At 39.3% G+C, this 16,018-nt stretch overlaps 1 protein-coding gene across 1 annotated transcript; it reads left to right on the top strand.

Annotated features, from left to right (window-relative positions):
- The first annotated feature begins 1,806 nt into the window (after window positions 1-1,806).
- Window positions 1,807-15,796, top strand: LOC140156949 (uncharacterized). Its single transcript, XM_072179995.1, has 3 exons — window positions 1,807-1,992; window positions 7,161-7,292; window positions 8,626-15,796. Exon 3 carries the CDS (start codon window positions 8,789-8,791, stop codon window positions 13,349-13,351), a length of 4,563 nt encoding a protein of 1,520 aa, XP_072036096.1. The 5' UTR covers window positions 1,807-1,992; window positions 7,161-7,292; window positions 8,626-8,788; the 3' UTR covers window positions 13,352-15,796.
- The last annotated feature ends 222 nt before the right edge of the window (window positions 15,797-16,018 follow it).

The raw sequence follows: 16,018 nt of genomic DNA, 5'->3' as shown, positions 1-16,018 counted from the left end.
TAACTAAATAACGAGACTAAGATAGTGTTGCCGTGCTGAGTAGCTTTTTATTTTATTTAAGGCTTCCGGATGGACACCTAATACCAGAGAAGATGAGAATCATCTTCTCTGCTAATACGTACATGAACACGTCATACGTACACATAATACAATTTGGACACCATGCGGCAATTTCGTTCTGGTATACCAGATATTTTTGCTAAACGAATTAATCTGCAAGAAATTTTTGGTACATAAACATTATGTAGCCACTGCCAGAGGTTTCCAGTGGTATAACCAGCATACCAACCAAAATGTAACTTAAAACAAACACAAATATATAATACACACAACTAGGCCCGTACTAACTGCCCAGGACCTAGGGAGGGTGCAGGTGCAAGTAACAAGCACCCTCGTTATAGAACATCTCCCATCTGATCTCCATCGGATATCTCCCCCATGATTGTTTGATGTATGCCTAATGATGATAGTTTAGTACGTATTTTGTATTTTTATATGAATTGTGGAAATAAATAAATGGATGAATGAACTCATGATACTGCCTTCATTCAAAGATCAAATCTCAGCCTTTGTTTAACTTTATGTTGTTTTGAAATTGTTTTTTTGTCAGTTATGTTCGTGTCATTCTTGTAAGTTGTAACCATTTTAGCAGTGTTTTGCAGCAGTAGGGGTAAAGCAGTAGGCCTAGGCGTTGCCAGCGGGGGTACCGGTACCGGTGGGGGGGAGGGGGCAGGGGCACTCCCTGACAAAAAAATGAAAGAAAAAAGTGCCCCTCTGACAAAAAATGAAAGAGAAAATCAGGACGGCAAAAAACTAAGAAAAGGGGCAAGGAGCCGCATTTTTCTACCAAAATTCAGCCCGATCATGGGCCAAAATAGTGTAAAATACAAATAAAGCCGGAGATAAAGCCCTTTCCTTCCATCAAGCTGGTTATGCCCCTGGGGTAGGCCTATAGGCCTAGAGTAAGAGTAGGCATATGTGCTAAATAATGGAAATTTTAGAATCCCTCGTCCCTTTCCGGAGCATTTATAGATGTGCTTGCAATAAATTTTGATTTCATAATATGAGCAAAAAAATGAACCTATGATATGCTGCTGCCGCAGTAATTCATTTGTAACATGTTTTATTGTTTGAATCCATAAACCCTGTACAAATAGCAAATGAATGAAATGTGACCTCGTCCCCTTCTCAAAATCTCCAAGAGGAAACTACCGGTATGAATTCATTACCGATGGCCTTATATATGGCCTATTAATATAGGCCTACCCACTAATTATGCCTTAGGCCTACTTATTTTATTTGTATTTAGCCTGTTACTTTATATACGTTGTATATATTTACTACTTAGGCGACGAAAAAAAGAAAACATGTTCTGCGGGCGGACGGACCTTTCAAGTAGGGTCGGTCGGTCGGGCTTTTTATTTTTATTTCAGTTTTGGAAATGACCCAAAAAATCACCAAAATCTGTAAATATTTGTAATTTGGGAAAATACACACAAAAAATTGTTCCTGAAATTGTCGAAATTTGGGTCGGTATTCATTTGTACAGGAAAATTGTTTCCCAATCTGTTCAAAATCTGGGTCGGTCGGGCCCGTAGAACAGGGTTTTCTTTTTTCGTCGCCTTACTTACAAATTTATTTTAAAGGTTTTTTATCTATTTTTTTTTTAAATTTAGACAATCTTGTAGTCGAAGGTTTCGACATTAATATTTTGTGATTTTGAAAATTATATTTCAGATTTCGGTATAAGAGAAAATAATCTGGCAACCCAGTAAACATGCGACAGAGAGAGAGAGAGACGGTAAACAACAGGTAAACAAGTTTTAGATGTCCGGAAAAATATGAAAATCGTAGACTTTGAAGTTCTAAAATCTTGGTATTTAAGTTTGGTACAATTCAAAAAGTAAGATCTTTGAAAACCATACAGAATTCTAAACGTGTCACACCCGCCTTTATTGAATGTCAATTGATTCTAATAAACTTCACAACGAGGTAAGCTTAAACTTGTTAAATTGTCTCGGCCATTTGTCGGTCGGGTTTTTACAGTCTATGCTCTCACAGTGTTGTGCTTGTGAGTTGGTAAATTATTGGTTAATTTTTACCGTGGTAAAATAGGGTAAAAATAAATATAAAGTAAAATATGAAATTTAAGGACCTAGGATACGATAGGCCTACATGATGCATGATTTAATACCGACAAGTGACTCATTTCGGAATGCGATCATGAATTTTGAAGAAAAAAAGTTTCCACAGGCTTCGTTGGGACTCGAACCAACGATTCTAAATTTCCTTCGATTACGCATCTAGCGCTTTATCGCTCGGCCACCGTGGCAGTTGAGCGGATGAGTGTAATGATAAAAGATTGGTGATTAGTTGTTTCGTTAAATCAAAACTTCCTTCACCTAATGGAATTTGGGGAGCTGCAGAAAATGGGTGGATGTTACAATCTATTAAAGTGCGGATAGGTTTGCGCTGGGTTCGGCTGCAACTAGCCTAGTTGTTTCGATCTGATTGTGATGATTCACCACGAAGCGAAATTACAGCGCTTTGAATCCTCTGGAAAAAGCGCTATATAAATTCGGAAATTTATTATTATTTATTATTGTCTCGCCTGATAAGGCAGGAGACTATATAATCACTTTTCCGTATGTATGTGTGTATGTGCGTATGTGTGTGTGTGTGTGTATGTGACAAATTTGGTTAAAGTTTTGGTTAAAGTTTGCTTTCCGCCTATTTTCTCGGAGACTATGAGTCGCACGTTCTTCAAACTTGGTGGGTGGGTACATCTTGACCCGAGACAGAACCGGTTCGTATTGGTTAGTGGTTCAAGGTCACTGAGGTCATCTAGGGGTCATCTGAGGTCAAATTACCGTAACCACCCGGGTATAAGCCCACTCTCGGTTATAAGCCCACCCCCTATTTTTCGAAATATTTGAGAAACTAGGGTGCACTCGGGTATAAGCCCAGTACTAATTTTGACCAAATACTACCATCAAATCAATGGTGAATGAATAAATATGACATCTCATGTACAAATCTTGTTGAATAATTTCATTTTAAGTTTGCTTTTCCTCTTTATTTTGAGGATTTATTAAGCCAATTTATGCTCAAATTTATAAACAACAGTGAGCTACAGCGAACGCAGTTACGATAATGATATGTGAGCAGCTAGGGTATTTCCCCATATCACCCAAACTGGTTTCAGCTTGCTAGACCACACGCATGATGCTCCAGGTATGCCCTTATGCCCCGCCCAGTAGACACGTCTTTGGACAGTTTATAACATCCTTTAAGCCTCGCCCACTTGGCTCATGTTATGCTTCATTAACATAATTTTTTTTCAAAAGATAATCAGTTCAAAAACAAAACACCAACAAGAACATGTTTGATAAATACAACAACCAAGTCATTGCACTCGATTGCATCACAATAAATTGATAGCATTGCAAGGTTGTCCTGTACCGTCTGATTTAATTTTTTTATTTTAGTCATTTTTCCATTTTTTGTTTGACCCAAAAAAGCAAAAAGTACACCAAAAAATTTAAGACGGTAGCAGGTCTATTCTTTTTTACTGAAAAAGAATGTTAGCAAGAAAACAAGAAACAGCCTGTCCGTGTGTTTGTTTACTCTATAAATTAGGGTAGTGGCACTTCCCTGCTCTAATAGCATCCCAATTAAATTTGTTTTAACACCCCCATTCATGCATTTCATAATAAAATATCGTAAGGGACGCACCATTTGATACTCAGGGGGGGGGGTAGGAAGTTGGGGTCGGGGGAAGAAATGTTTTTTCGCCGCCGGAGGCGGCGAAGTTTTTTTTTTTCGCCGCCAAAGGCGGCATGTTTTTTTTTTTTTAATTTCATGCATTATACACAGTTAGGTGGGGAAACTTTTTATTATTTTTTTAGTGTTGGTGGGGAAAGTTTTTTTTTGCTCATGTAGTGGGTGAAGTTTTTTTTTGAAAAACTTCCTACCCCCACCCTGAGAATCTAATGGTGCGTCCCTAACATGCCAAAACAAGACCATGAAAGGACATGCACCTGGATTTGCTCCATTATCAATTGGCAATGTTTTGTTATTGCTCCAATGTCACTTCCCTGGTTCAATCAAATGTTTTGCATATCAATGACCTATGCTCTAATTGGCTACTGATTTCCCGGACCTGTTTTACAGCTTCATGCTTCTATGCTCCGCCCAGTGACCCTCCCTAGTATTGATCTGGCTGAATAGCCGGGCTGCATGGTATGAGCACGTGAATATCTGTTTACACATGTGCTTCTTGTCAATCACTATGCTGCACTCACTAAAACGTGAGTGTTGATTGGCTGGGCTGCATAAGGCTCTTGGGCTGCATGTGGACATAAGGCCAAATAAAAAATAAACATGTTTCACGTCCCCTCCCGCTTCCTTTTTTGAGGTTTCTTAAAGAATATTTTTATGTTGTAAAATTCAGTTATAACTTTAACAAAAATATGTCTATGAAGTACAGATGCTTTCAAAAGCCTTGCAAATATACAAGAAATACTTTTATAAGGTTTTGTGATAATTAGAGGATATATCTCTCAGAACAACAAATAAAAAGAGGCCTCCTTTTTCCACGCATTATTGTATACGCTAAAACAGCTCTAATTATGGGTATTTACACAGATTTTGCAATAAAAATTAAAAGGCCCCTCTTCCTCCTTTTTTTCAAAAACCTGGATGTGAAACATGTTTTTATTTTACTTGTCCTTGGCTAAACCCTGGGCATTTTACACGGCCTCGTGGTCTGTCTACAGGGGCTTTCTCAGGTGTGGGAAAAAGTTGTATGGGGAGCATAATGAAAACATTTTATTGTACATGTACTGTACTGGTACATGCATAGCACAAACTTGAGCCGGGTTTTATCTTTGGATACTGGCGTAGTGGTGGTGGGGGGGGTTGTGGTCTGTGTATGACTGCTGATACAATGACACTGTGCATGTTTTGCTTGACTTGATAACTTTATTATCACCTTTTTGTAATGAAAAAAAATCAGGCATAAATTTTATACAAATTTGAAAATTTTTTTTTATACTAGCCCCTCCCCGGGTATAAGCCCACCCCCATTTTTTGAGTGAAATCGCCCATCTAGGGGGGTGGGCTTATACCCGGGTGGTTACGGTAGTAAAAACTGTCATATGGCCATGAAACTTGGTGGGTCCAGTCAACATTTAAAGCCAAATTTTTGGAAGGTCATTTCAAGGTCACCAGAGGTCATCTGAGGTCAAATTAGTAAAAACTGTCGTATGGGCATGAAACTTGGTGGGTCCAGTCAACATTTAAAGCCACATTTTTGGAAGGTCATTTCAAGGTCACCAGAGGTCATCTGAGGTCAAATTAGTACAAACTGTCGTATGGGCATGAAACTTGTTGGGTACAGTCAACATTTGAAGCCAAATTTTTGGAAGGTCAATTTGAGGTCACCAGGGGTCATCTGAGGTAAAATTAGTAAAAACTGTCGGCTGGGCATGAAACTTGGTGGGTCCAGTCAACATTTAAAGCCAAATTTTTGGAAGGTCATTTCGAGGTCACCAGGGGTCATTTGAGGTCGAATTAGTAAAAACAGTTGTATGGGCATGAAACTTGGTGGGTACAGTCAACATTTTAAGCCAAATTTTTGGAAGGTCATTTCGAGGTCACCAGGGTCCATCTGAGGTCAAATTAGTAATAACTGTCGGATGGGCATGAAACTTGGTGGGTACCGTCAACATTTAAAGCCAAATTTTTGGAAGGTCATTTCGAGGTCATCTGAGGTCAAATTAGTAAAAATTGTCGGATGGGCATGACACTTGGTGGGTGCAGTCAACATTTGAAGCCAAATTTTGGAAGTTCATTTCGGGTCACCAGGGGTCATCTGAGGTCAAATTAGTAAAACTGTCGTATGGGCATGAAACTTGGTGGGTACAGTCAACATTTGAAGCCAAATTTTTGGAAGGTCATTTCAGGGTCACCAGGGGTCATCTACGGTCAACTTAGTAAAAACTGTCGGATAGGCATGAAACTTGGTGGGTCCAGTCAACATTTAGAGCCAAATTCATCAGCCAGATAATCGTGCCCAGCCGATAACCGCCAAATTCATTTACCGCTATCAAAAGTAATTGAAAAAGCAGGCGGTCGCAAAAGCAGGCGAGACTCGTGGTTCGAGAACCGCCTTGTTTATTATAAGAAATCAAACTTTTTGAATTGTTTCACCAAGAAGTATTTATTAAAATTATGATATGTTTTGTGATTATCCCCATTGAGTACAACGGTAAGTGCGGGTTAGTGCCCCCTTTGTGTCTGAGAGCGCAAGATGGAACAGCCGAATCTCGGCAAAAACAATCAATGGAATGAAGCGATCTATTACATCATGCCGACCGACAGAATACTATTAGTACAATACCACACAGCGTCATCATCCCTATATCTTCATGTCAGAAACTGCCATGACAGTAGGGGGAATCCACTCATTGTTCAACAGCATGGCATGACTGACTATGCCCCTCGGCTATGCTACGGGGCATAGTCAAGGTTTTGGGATCACCTTGGGCCTATAATTTTAACCATGCCCCTCATAGCAGTCAATAGTATAGTATACTATGATAGGATCTAGTGTTTCAATGTAAGATCATATGCCATCTTTGAAATTTACTGATGAACTGAGTGATTGCACATGAACCATATCCCAATTTCTGTATTTCACCAACCCGAGTCTTCGCCTTAACTTTTTCCAATTTAAATTTTACACAATAATAGTGCAAAACTGTCCTGTGTCCACCAAATGTCTTCAATCAAGTGGGCCTTCATTTTAGCAAAAAGTTCCAATTTTGGCTTCTACTTAGGACAGTCGAACACTAATTAAAATACAAAAATAGTGCAAATTGTCTCAAAATGGCTTCAATTGGGCCTTCATTTCACCATTTTTCTGAATCTTTTTGAATTAAACATGTACGTACACAAAATTGCTCACCAAATTGATTCAATAATTATTGGGTCTTCATTTTGCAAAAGTTTCTCACTTCTGAGTGACATCCCCCCCCCTCAGGCAAACACCATCCTGCATCTGTAAAAATAAGCTGGTGCCTGGGCCCTATGTTGTTGGGTTTCTCATTTTGTAAATTGATATAATCTATTTCTTTTTGCTATTGCTTTTTGTCCAGGTTGAAAGTACATCAGCACATCCATTCTGGAGCAACCTTCAACTGTGACACAGAAGCCCCACAGAAGGCTGCACGAAACTTACTGCACTGACTACTATACTGGATACAGACATTGTACTACAGTAATGATAAGTAAGTTCAGTGGGGCACAAACTTGTAAAGGCCCATTCAGTGATCCCAGCCCGGAGGGGCCACTGCCATTACAAGGCGGACACCATGCTCGTGTACAAAAACTCGTAAAAAGGGTAGCTTTTCACGGACGGGCGATGTACACGCGTACATTGCAAAGGGTGTCAAAATTGCCAACATCGGGGAAAAAGGGTATACTTTTACAACAGCTTGGTTGCGTGTAAAGGGTATATATAAGCATTTATTGATGTGTACAGTTAGATATCTTAACCATTACAGTGAAATAAAATGCATGATAGTGATGGATAGCAAATGTGTTGTTAAAAGGGCCTATATAATTGCTAAGAACATCTTATGCAAAACATTAATGAAGGCTTAGACCTACTTGAAAAGGTAATAATTTCAGACTTGATTTGAAAATACTTGTTTAGGGTGTGGAAAACATGACAAAATACTTGTTTAGGGTATTTTGAGATCGAAGGATAATTACTTGTTTATGGTCCATTTTGAAAGTCCATACATGAGCATGGTGTCCACCTTGTAATGGCAGTGCCCCCCCAGGGATCCCAGCGCAAGTGTAAAAAAATAAAATCATTTATTAATTGCTTTAAAAAAGTAAAGGATAAGTCATTCAAATTGCCGTTTGGTATTTTTGAAATGAACAATTTGGCAAAAAAACAAAGAAAACAGCAGTATTGACAAAGTTGAAGCCCCATTCAAATACATGTAGCTAATTTATATACTGTCAGTATGTAATTATAAATTATTGCTTCATGTAAATGCCTATTTTGTTTTAAGTACACAGCTTTTTGGCTGAACCACAAGCAGGCTATGTTAGCACATTATGATCTATGACAATGACAAAGATACCAAAATCTGAATTTTGATGATTTTTACAATCTTCCGGATGAGCAAATCACTGAATGGGCCTTAGTTTATTGTACTAACAGAAATATGTTTTATTTTTTGCCAACTGAAATCATAACCCCAATATTTTCTTCAAGCACTCACACATCTAATTGGATACCAATTTTTAAGCTAGAAACTTGTCCTTGCTATAACCAGCAATATTAATTATGTTATAAGGCCACTTTCATAGGGTGTGTATGGAGTAACTGGAATATAATATAGCCCATTCACTTTGCTTTGCAGATCTTACACCACCCTCCATCTCCAATGTCAAAAAGAAATCTACACCACTGCTAACAACGACACATCTTGATAGCTCATGGGTGATTGTGTTACTTTTGTGTACCTAAATGTACAACCTGACCTTATAGTGACCTTATCTTTTATTAATGTATATATATACACATACTTTTTTCTCATTTTACAGGTTGTTAGCAGCCGTAACAAGCCATCTTTTATAAAAGATAAAGTGGCTTGGTGGCCATTTTGTCAATTACGAGTAGCCACTGTAAGGAATTTAAATTTGGTGGTTAAAAATACCCACCGAATATCCAGAAATAGAGGAAAATCTGAGACTATGAAGCAGGGCCATGGAATGGAATGGCGTGAAACAGGAGCCACCAGATGATATGGCATGCAGTGGTATAAATCAGGAGCCATCGGGTGATTTGGCATGCAGTGGCATGAAGCAAGAGCCATCAGATGATTTGGCAGGGAATGACATGAAGCAGGAGCCATCAATGAATGACATTTTTATGACACAGGAGCCATCAGATGATTTCATCTCGAATGAAGTTATGATGGGTATTAGTTGCAGCAAAAGTGGTGACAGAAGCAATGAAATTCACAAAAGAAGTAATGAAGATAGCAGAAGTCATGAAAAAAGAAGGATCTGTAACAGAAATGTAGGAAACCTATTGAATAGCCCTTATATGCAGGCTTATATGAACCAGGAGCCATCAGTTGATTTGACCGGGAATGGCGCTTTTATGAAGGAGGCGCAATCAGATGATTTGGCACGGAATGGCCCTTTTAACAGTAACTCTAATGTTGTTATATTTGAGTTAATGGCTAGTAGTTGCAGCAATGAAAGTGTTGAAAGAAGCAATGAAAGACATAAAAGAAGAAATGAAGATAACAGAAGTCATGTAAAGAGCAGCAGACCTGGACCAAAATGCACTTCTCGTAGAGGACGTAAAAGGTGGTATTATACTGGAAGATGCAGTGGAAGCAACAAGTTAAGGAAAAAAAGGTTGGAACGTTTAGCTTCTGATCGTGCTTCTAAACAGGAGGTTTTGCTAGAAAAACCAAGAATTTGTAGGAAGTCAAAGTTCTGCAAAGGGTGGTACAAAATTGTAATGAATGAGGGCATAAAAGAACGCAAGTGCAGTAAATGTGGCCATTTGGCAGGGAGTGGTCCTTTTATGAACCAGAAGCCATCAGATAATTTGGCAAGTATTGGCCCTTTCATGAAAGAGGGGCCATCAGATGATTTGGCAGAGAGTAACCCTTTTATGAACCAGGGGCCAGGGGATAATTTGGTAGGAAGTGTCAATTTTATCAAGGAAGAGAGCAATTTGGCAAGTAATGGCCCTTGTATGAAGGAGGGGCCATCAGATAATTTGGAAAGGAATAACCCTTATATGATCCAGGGGCCATCGGATGATTTAACAGGGAATGGCCCTTTTATGAATGAGGGGCCATCAGATGATTTGGCACAGAATGGCCCTTGTATGAAGGAGAGGCCATCAGATAATTTGGTACGCAATGGCCCTTATATGAAGGGGCCGTCTGACGATTTGACAGGGAATGGCCCTTTTATGAATGAGGAGCCATCAGATGATTTGGCACAGAATGGCCCTTTTATGGCTATTAGTTGCAGCAATGAAAGTGTTGAAAGTCAAAAAAGAAGAAATGAAGATAACAGAAGTCATGAAAAGAGGAGCAGACCTGGACCAAAATCAACTTCTCGGAGAGGACGCAAAAGGTGGTATTATACTGGAAGATGCCGTGTAAGCAACAATTTCAGGAAAAAGAAGAAGGAACGTTTAGCTTCTGAACATGCTTCTAAACAGCAGGCTTCGCTAGAAAAACTAAGAATTTGTAGAAAGTCAAAATTCTGCAAAGGGTTGTACAAAAATGTAATGAATGAGGGCATAAAAGAACGCAAGTGCAGTAAATGTGGCCATTTGGCAGGGAGTGGCCCTTTTATGAGCCAGAAGCAATCAGGTAATTTGGTACGTATTGGCCCTTTAATGACGGAGGAGCCATCAGATGATTTGTCAAGGAGTAACCCTTTCATGAACCAGGAGCCATCAGATGATTTGGCACAGAATAGCCCTTATGATTTGACTGGGAATTGCCCATTTATGAATGAGGGGTCAATAGATAATTTGGTGCAGAGTGGCCATTTTATAAAGGAGAAGCCATCAGATGATTTAGCACGGAATAACCCTAATATAAACCATGTGCCATCAGATGATTTGGCAGGGAATGGTCCTTATTTGAACCAGGGGGCATCAAATGATTTGACAGGGAATGATCCTTTTATAAAGAAGGAGCCATCAGTTGATTTGGTACAGAATTACCCTTTTATGTACAGTAACTCAAATGTAGTTACATTTGAGTTAATGGCTAGTAGCAGCAAGGAAAGTGGTCAAAAAAGCAATGAAATTCACAATAGCAGTATTGAAGAAAGTTATGTAAAGAGGAGCAGATATAACAGTAGTAAAAGAAACATGCATTCAAAGGGAAGGCGTGGAAAATCTAAGTGTTATTTTACTGGAAGATACAAGAAAAGGAGGCTGCAACAACTAGCTTCCAAACATGCTCAGGTGGTTGCACCAGAAAAACAAAGAACTTGTAGGAAGTCAAAGTTCTGCAAAGGGCGATACAAAAGTGTAATGAATGAGGGCATAAAAGAACGCAAGTGCAGTAAATGTGGCCATTTGGCAGGGAGTGGCCCTTTTACGAACCAGAAGCCATCAGATAATTTTACAGGGAATGTCCCTTTTATGACGGAGGAGCCATCAGATGATTTGTCAGGGAGTAACCCTTTTATGAACCAGGAGCCATCAGGTGATATGGCACAAAATAGCCCTTATATGAAGGAAGGGCCATCAGATAATTTTGTACCGAATGGCCTGTATATGAAAGAGGGGTCATCAGATAATTTGGTATGGAATGGCCTGTATATGAAGGATGGGTCATCGGATGATTTGACAGGGAATGGTCCTTTTATGAATGAGGGGCCATCAGATAAGTTGGTACAAAGTGGCCATTTTATAAAGGAGGAGCCATCAGATGATTTAGCACGGACTAACCCTAATATAAACCATGGGGCATCAGATAATTTGACAGGGAGTGGTCCTTTTGTGACAGAGGAGCCATCAGATGATTTAGCACGGACTAACCCTAATATAAACCATGGGGCATCAGATGATTTGACAGGGAGTGGTCCTTTTGTGACAGAGCCATCAGATAAGTTGGTACAGAGTGGCCATTTTATAAAGGAGGGGTCCTCACATGATTTAGCACGGAATAACCCTACTATAAACCATGGGGCATCAGATAATTTGGCAGGGAATGACCATTTTGTGACAGAGGAGCCATCAGATAATTTGGCTAGAAGCAGCAAGGAAAGTGGTCAAAAAAGCAATGAAATTCACAATAGCAGTATTGAAGACAATGAAAGTTATGAAAAGAGGAGCAGATATAACAGAAGAAAAGGAAACATGCATGCAAAGGGAAGGAGTGGAGATCGTAAGCATTATTTTACTGGAAGATACAAGAAAAGGAGGCTGCAACAACTAGCTTCTAAACATGCTCAGGTGGTTCCACCAGAAAAACAAAGAACTTGTAGAAAATCAAAGTTCTGCAAAGGGCGATACAAAAGTGTAATGAATGAGGGCATAAAAGAACGCAAGTGCAGTAAATGTGGCCATTTGGCAGGGAGTGGCCCTTTTACGAACCAGAAGCCGTCAGATAATTTTACAGGGAATGTCCCTTTTATGACGGAGGAGCCATCAGATGATTTGGCACAGAATAACCCTTATATGAAGGAAGGGCCATCAGATAATTTGGTACGGAATGGCCCGTATATGAAGGATGGGTCATCAGATGATTTGACTGGGAATGGCCCATTTATGAATGAGGGGCCATCAGATAAGTTGGTACAGAGTGGCCATTTTATAAAGGAGGAGCCATCAGATGATCTAGAACGGAAAAACCCTAATATAAACCATGGGCCATCAGATAATTTGACAGGGAGTGGTCCTTTTGTGACAGAGGAGCCATCAGATGATTTAGCAGGGAATGACCCTTATATAAACCAGGGGTCATCAGGTGATTTGATTGGGAATGACCTGTTTATAAAGGAGGAGCCATCAGGTGATTTGGTACAGAATTACCCTTTGATGTACTGTAACTCAAATGTAGTTACATTTGAGTTAATGGCTAGTAGCAGCAAGGAAAGTGGTCAAAAAAGCAATGAAATTCACAATAGCAGTATTGAAGACAATGAAAGTTATGTAAAGAAGAGCAGATACATGTGTAAAAGAATGCATTCAAAGGGAAGGAGTGGAGATCATAAGCGTTATTTTACTGGAAGATGCAAGAAAAGGAGGCTGCAAAAACTAGCTTCTAAACATGCTCAGGAGGTTCCACCAGAAAAACAAAGAACTTGTAGAAAGTCAAAGTTCTGCAAAGGGAGGTACAAAAATGTAATAAATGAGGGCATAAAAGAGCGCAAGTGCAGTAAATGTGACCATTTGGCAGAGAGTGGCCCTTTTACGAACCAAAAGTCATCAGATGATTTGGCAGGGAGCGGCCAGCCTTTTATGACCCAAGAGGCATCAGATAATTTTACAGGGAATGGCCCTTTGGCAGAGAGTAACGTCAGTAGGCCTAACCCTTTTATGAACAAGGAGCCATCAGACAATGTTACAGGGAATGACCCTTTTATGAAGGAAAATCCAGTTGATTTGGCAGAGAGTAATGTCAGTAAACCTTTTATGAATCAGGAGCCATCAGACAATGTTACAGGGAATGGCCATTTTATGAAGGAGAATCCAGTTGATTTGGCAGACGTCAGTAAACCTTTTATGAATCAGGAGCCCTCAGAGACAATGTTACAGGGAATGGCCCTTTTATGAAGGAGAATCCAGTTGATTTGGCAGAGAGTAACGTCAGTAACCCTTTTATGAACCAGGAGCCATCAGACAATGTTACAGGGAATGGCCATTTTATGAAGGAGAATCCAGTTGATTTGGCAGAGAGTAATGTCAGTAACCCTTTTATGAACCAGGAGCCATCAGACAATGTTACAGGGAATGGCCATTTTATGAAGGAGAATCCAGTTGATTTGGCAGAGAGTAATGTCAGTAACGCTTTTATGAACCAGGAGCCATCAGACAATGTTACAGGGAATGGCCATTTTATGAAGGAGAGGCCATCAGATGATTTGGCACGGAATAGCCCATATATGAACCAATGGCCATCAGATGATTTGACAGGGAATGGCCATTTTATGAAGGATCCGTCAGAATATTCGACATGCAATGGCACTTACATGAAAGAAGGGCCATCAAATAATTTGGTACAGAGTGGCCATTTTATAAAGCAGGAGACATCAGATGATTTGGTACGGAATATTAATCTTTATATGAACCAGGGGCCGTTAGAAAAGTTTACAGGGAATGGTCCTTATGAAGGAGGGGCTGTCAGATGATTTGACATGGAATGGCCCTTATGAAATAGGAGCCATCAAAAATTATTTGACACAGAGTGGCCATTTGATATAGGAGCCATGATCAGCCATCAGATGATTTGGCAGCGGGGAGTGGGTGAGTGGCCCTTTTATGAAGGTGGATTTGGCACAGAATGGCCCTTACAATGTTAATGAAGGAAATCATCTGATGACCCCTCTTGCGTAAAAAGGCCATTCCCTGCCAAATCATCAAATTATGCTGAATAATATTAGTAACTAGCCTGGCAGGAAAGGTTTCTGTCCAGGGGCTAGTTCATTTTAAGCCAAAATACATTAATAAGGTAAAGTGAAAAAAAAAACCTCCACTGGCTACTTTTGGCCGTTTTAGAGTTCTATGGGGGACTTAATGTTTGAATACGACATTAGGCCAAAAAAAAATTGTTGTGTTGCCCTAAATCCTGAAAAATCAGGGTCGGCATTTATTTTTTTTGAATGATGATTTTACAGATTTGTCCAAAAAATCAATGTTTTTCACTTAAAAATAATATTTTATTGAAAGACTAACTAGTCTTTAATTGATGTCTAACAGGTATCCAAAAGTCAAAATTTACAAATGTTTCCTAATTGAAGAAGCATTATTTAATATTTGAGGGGATTTTTAAACAACTGAAGGTTTGATAAAAAAAAATCTGACTGTCCGACCCAACTTTCCTACTTGAGGGCAACACAACAATTTTTTTTTGCCTTATGTCAGTATAGCTGTGTTGACCCATTGACCTGACAATTTGGCCAATTACATTTTTTAGGTGTAAGTTGGACATGTGAAAATGTAATGAATTACATGTACAATGTAGGGCAAAAAAGTATGCAAGTGATTGAAAGTGATTCATGATCACACTGAGCATATACACTAGATAAAAATGTAGTATGTACAAAGTACTACATGTAGTAGAAAAGAATGAGTTGTTTAATTATCCTTTAGACTGACCTACTATTTATTCAGTTTAATGCACTTGTTTAAAACAGACCCGCATTGTAGTCTAAAATGGTATGGTATTCTGAAGGAATGGTTGTAGTGTGCACTGCACAGCACAATAATGCCCGGCAATAATGTGCCCTAAAATGATCTTTCTAGTAAATTCTACACAGGTTACAGGTCAATGAGGGTCATTAGTCCAAAACCCCAATAAATTAAGCCCTAATCTAAGACCTAAACATCTACAAACACTAACCATAATCCTAACACTGAAATGGATCATTTAGACCTATCCTATTAACCCCAATCCTATAGGTAACATCTAATTTTCATCATGAGAGCCATCTTGGGTATGCACATATATTTGCGTAGAGCGTACTACATGTAGGCCTACATGTATGCAAGACCACACGAAAGATTAGAAATAAATATGCTAGACATTTGGTGTTAGCCTGATATTTGTAGAATGTAGATTGTAGGTAATAGGTCACAAATTGGTAGTTTCGAGACATCCTGGCAGAGTTTATGTTCTTTGTTTGCTGTGCACCTGTAGAAGCCATGCAGTAGAATGTCTAGACTACCCCGTAGTCCACTTGCCCATTCTGCATATACTCTGTATATTGTATTTAAGCTTAAAACTCTGATTTAATTAATGTGTGCACAATTGATAGATTTTCACATCTCATCTTTTCAGTCACCCTACACCCTCTGTTTGTTAGCTCCCCAAGTGGACTACTGACTTTGGATTGCGGTCAGAGATGCTTAACACGGCTGTCTATGAGCCTCTATGGATGAGATTGTCGGAAATCTGGCCTACTAAAATTGGCCATGATGTAATGCATCTTTAAATGGATCTGGCTTGTGATTGGTCGCCCTGATCTCGTTATGGTTTAAATCCTCCGGGTACCTGTCATTACCATGGTACACAAGTATGTGGCCTACCCCGCCTTTGTGTTGTGTAATTGCATGAACGCGTCAATAAGTGCATGAACGCGTCTTGTATTTGCTTGCGGTTAAATTTGATTGATAAACAAATATGATTGACAGTGTGAGTGTTAGGGACTTTGCCCGTTCAAAATCCCGTTTAAAATTGAAAGTCCATAGTCTATTTTTAACCTGGAATTTAAACTGGCAGAT

This window comes from Amphiura filiformis, chromosome 7 (assembly GCF_039555335.1).
Source record: "Amphiura filiformis chromosome 7, Afil_fr2py, whole genome shotgun sequence".
Taxonomy (NCBI): Eukaryota; Metazoa; Echinodermata; class Ophiuroidea; order Amphilepidida; family Amphiuridae; genus Amphiura; species Amphiura filiformis.
This window is presented reverse-complemented; position numbering and strand designations above follow the sequence as displayed.